The 3,964-nt window shown below is 36.6% G+C and overlaps 1 protein-coding gene across 1 annotated transcript; it reads left to right on the top strand.

The window, feature by feature from the left end:
- The first annotated feature begins 458 nt into the window (after window positions 1–458).
- On the top strand, window positions 459–2,587 carry ngdn (neuroguidin, EIF4E binding protein). Its single transcript, XM_024279615.2, has 11 exons — window positions 459–479; window positions 719–778; window positions 876–947; window positions 1,049–1,186; window positions 1,267–1,351; window positions 1,429–1,481; window positions 1,553–1,670; window positions 1,754–1,928; window positions 2,051–2,204; window positions 2,296–2,359; window positions 2,435–2,587. The coding sequence occupies exons 1-11, from the start codon at window positions 459–461 to the stop codon at window positions 2,452–2,454; spliced, it is 960 nt and encodes a 319-aa protein (XP_024135383.1). The 3' UTR covers window positions 2,455–2,587.
- The last annotated feature ends 1,377 nt before the right edge of the window (window positions 2,588–3,964 follow it).

Below are 3,964 nucleotides of genomic sequence, written 5' to 3'. Positions count from 1 at the left end.
TTATTTTATTAAGTAAGCAATACTGTATTAAGTAGTCTAAGTTTAAATTTAATTTTGAGCATTTAAATATTGTGTTAAAAACATACTAATTAAATACTTATTCAGACAAAATTGGAACATTTTAAGTTTAACTTTAAAAAGAAAAAAAGGGGGCTTCAAGTATACTGCCTCATTCTCTTTAAGTGTATACCATAGACTGTAAAAATAATTGTATATAATTTAACATACAGTCTATGGTGTATACTTAAATAAATTACTTTTTGTGATTTGGTTTTCAAAAGGGCCCTTTTTAATACCTAAAATATCTATATTTTGAATTTGCTACACTATTATTGTCTACATATTTGTTAAGAAACCGTGTAAACAAATATTTGGTCAAGTAATCTAAAATAAATTGCGCTACGCGCGAATATTTAAAATTTGTCCTACACGAGTTTCCGTAGATAGCTGGAATTAAAATGGCTGCCGCAGTAGACAACGTGAGTTCAGTTTATCTTTTTTTCCTAAATAATATTTTAAATTCTCTTTGCTGACACTTTGCACATGCACATCAAAAATATTCTAAGTGTATACTTATTCGAACCATAAATTGAATTTAAGAACGCCGGGCATGTTTATTACCCGGAGTTAGCTAGAGCTAGCATTGATTTGTGGCTTTATAACGAAAAAATAGAGAAACATTATGTCTGTTTTGACAAATAAATTCGTTTTCTTGCAGGATTTAATCGACAGAGATTTGCCTAAAGCTGTGGATTTGCTAAACACTCTTACAGAGCAGGTATGTTAACCTTACATGTCTCATAACTTTGTGTTATCAAGGTTTTCGAATTAGCTTCATTCATTCAGACTGCATCTTTTAATGTGTTTTATTTTAGGTAGCCTCTGTCACCAAACATGTGCGTGAACTGCTAGCCAAAGTTAAAGATGGTGCGTTTAAGACCTCAAAGGTAAGTGTGGACATTCCAGATTTCTTAACTTTTTAAAATCAAATTATGTATGTATTTTTATGTTTTACCAAAGTACTTTTCTGTATTGTCTTCCTGTGCAGGGTTTATCTTTCCTGGACCTCCGCTACCAGCTGATGCTCTTCTACCTCCAGGACCTGACTCACCTGATCAGCATCAAGACAGCAGGAGGGGAAATCAGAGAGAGCGAAGCCTTGGAGAGAATTGTCACAGTCAGAACGGTAAGATGGTCAGAGGATACCTTTGTGCTGGTTGCCACATCCACGAACCACGCTGCATCGTATTTGTTTTCTCTTTGAAGGTCCTAGAGAAGATGCGACCTCTGGATCACAAGCTAAAATACCAGATTGACAAACTGGTGCGCACAGCTGTTACAGGAAGTTTAGGTAAAGTTGAACATAATTCTGCTAGTTGACTTTTTTAGTTTCAAGTGAAATTAATGCCTTTTTTTTGGTGGTTTTAGCTGAAAATGACCCGTTGCAGCTCCGCCCTAACCCTGAGAATCTCATCAGCAAGGTAAACATCTCTCAATCACGACTGTCTGCTTTTTTTTAATGAAAAGAGATAATTGTAATTTTTTTATTTAGCTTAGTGAATCTGAGGGATCAGACGATGAAGACGAGAGCAAAGAATCTTCAGAGAGAAAACCAGCCGCCTCCAGCAGCAAGAAATACGTTCCTCCAAAGATTGCCCCAATGCATTATGGTAACACCCGTCTGCGCTGGTGACAAAATCGAATGTGAGTTTATGTTGAGATTTGCTGTGACGACGTAGTCTTCTTCTTTTAGACGGTGACTTGACGGAGGCAGACAAGAAGAAGGCCCAGATGGAGCGGCAGCGCCGAGCCGCCCTCAGAAGCTCCGTGATCCAGGAGCTCCGGCAGCAGTACAGCGACGCTCCGGAGGAGATCAGGGAGAAACGGGACTTCCAGAGTGAACGGCAAAGCCGCGAGGAGCTCCACAGGTACCTGAGTGTTTGCTTTATCCATTCTGACAAATTTTCAGAAGAGTCTTGTTAGATGTGTCGTATGAAAGAATAAGCTCTACTTGTTGTTCATTCTTTGTTAAATATTTTTTCCTGCACAGGAAAAACTATGAGGAGTCCATGATGGTTCGCCTCAGTATGCCTAAGAGTCAAAGGAACTCCAAGAAGAGAGGCATGATGGGAATGTCCAGCCAGCTGAACAGGATCACACACTTTGGAGACATCTCAGCTTTGACTGGCGGTGAAGGCGGGCAGGTGCGTCTTCATTAACTCCCCTCCAAACTTATACAAATAAACTGCGTTATAGTTTGTTTTGATCTTTTCTTGCAATGTCTTTGTTCCTCAGGATGGAGACGGCTCTCGACCCAAGAAAAAGAAGAAGCTCATGAAAAAGAAAACTAAAAGAAAAGGTAAAAAAAATGGTTGCAATCACTATTTCTTTTATGTACTTGTGGAATTAAATGATTTACAAATCTGTTTTGCAGCCTTCAAGAAGCACAGATAGAAGTCCTGATGTCTCAATACCAAGAAGTCATCACAACAGCTTCCAGTTCTTTGATTAGATCGATTTAAGCACGTTTTTTCATGGTGCTTTTGCAGCTTCCATTTAAATCATTAAAGAAATTTTTAAGTTTAAATTGTATGTAATGTGTGTTTATCACCACTAGAGGGCAATAATGTTCATTAGCATCAATTAAGCTCAACTATAGTTGCTCCTTGTGTTTCATAAGGAGTTGGAATTACAAAACAGAATTTTTTTTTTTTTGTCAGGGGAACAAAATTATGCCCAGTTATAAAAATTGATAAATTTTAAATTTGTGGTTAAAGTCCTTTCAAAGTTAAATGAGAGTATAAATCAGAGCCGGAGGAGGAGTCTGCAACCTTTAAACGCCTTTTGGGCCAGTTTCTTATCGAGCCAAACCCAGCGAGCCGTGAAATTCCACTTCACCATTTAGAAAGAAAATACATTTTAGTGACAATTAGGACATTCGTTTATAAAACGTTGCGTTTAAATGTGCTATAATTGTTTCTCTGTTTCATTTAAATGTTCATTTTGATAACACTACATGCCTGTTCTTTTCAAAATAAGACCAAATTAAATCCTTCAGCTAAATCAGATTTACTTAAGTTAAAAAAAAAAGTTTTCTACTATGAATTTGGTGTGTTTTCATCCTATTATCAAATATGAACATGACAAAACTGGTTTGTAAATATATATTTTAAATCTTTTGGTATAATTTAATCCTTTACATTAAGAAATTCGTTGCACACTAGCAACTAAACTGTTGTGCAGATCAGAATGAGCTTTACACTTATTCTAATGACAAAAAAAATAAACATTAATATCTTTGTACATTTTGGAGGAGTGGTACACAACACAAGACCTCTTAATGTAGTACTTTTTTTTACAAATTTAAGACCACCACACTTGAAAAATTTAAGCATTTAACAAATAAACTCATATATACAAATTTTTTACGTTTCTTTAAAACCAAAGAGCTACAATGGAGGGATAAAAGAGCCACATTTGGCCACGGAGCCTCAGGTTGCAGACTCCAGTTAGATTCTCCAGGACTGTCGGCCAGAGGCTTAAAGGCGCTTGGCTCCTCCCACCACACTCAAAACAGGAATAGTTTCCTGGGTGACATCTAGAGAGGTTCATATATGCCCACCCAGCAGGAAGTAGATCACTTTTTGGCATTTTGCTTACAAAATGCAATGTTAACACTTAACCCTTTAACACCCGAAGCATCACCGGTAACACAAACACAAAATCTTTAACTTTTCATCCATTAACACGATCAACGTAATTCCAGTAGATTGTGAAGGAGCAAAGCGGCTCTTCGAGCTTCACAATCTACTGGAATTACGTTGATCGTGTTAAAAGTTACAGTAAATCAAAGAACATAAATACTTGAGCTTGTTTTAATTTCATAATCTAAACTAATATTTAGAGACAAATTTACTCAACTTGTGCAAACTTGAGAAACTCACACAGACTGGCTCATTTTTAC

The sequence above is a fragment of the Oryzias melastigma genome, linkage group LG20, assembly GCF_002922805.2.
Source record: "Oryzias melastigma strain HK-1 linkage group LG20, ASM292280v2, whole genome shotgun sequence".
Lineage (NCBI taxonomy): Eukaryota > Metazoa > Chordata > Actinopteri > Beloniformes > Adrianichthyidae > Oryzias > Oryzias melastigma.
Note: the sequence above shows the minus strand (reverse complement) of the source record. Positions and strands in the feature narration are given on the sequence as shown.

Coding starts and splice junctions, on each gene's coding strand:
- ngdn (XM_024279615.2), top strand. CDS start 459: ATGGCTGCCGCAGTAGACAAC. Junction 948..1,048: donor GTGCGTTTAAGACCTCAAAG/GTAAGTGTGGAC, acceptor CTTCCTGTGCAG/GGTTTATCTTTCCTGGACCT. Junction 2,360..2,434: donor AAAGAAAACTAAAAGAAAAG/GTAAAAAAAATG, acceptor TCTGTTTTGCAG/CCTTCAAGAAGCACAGATAG.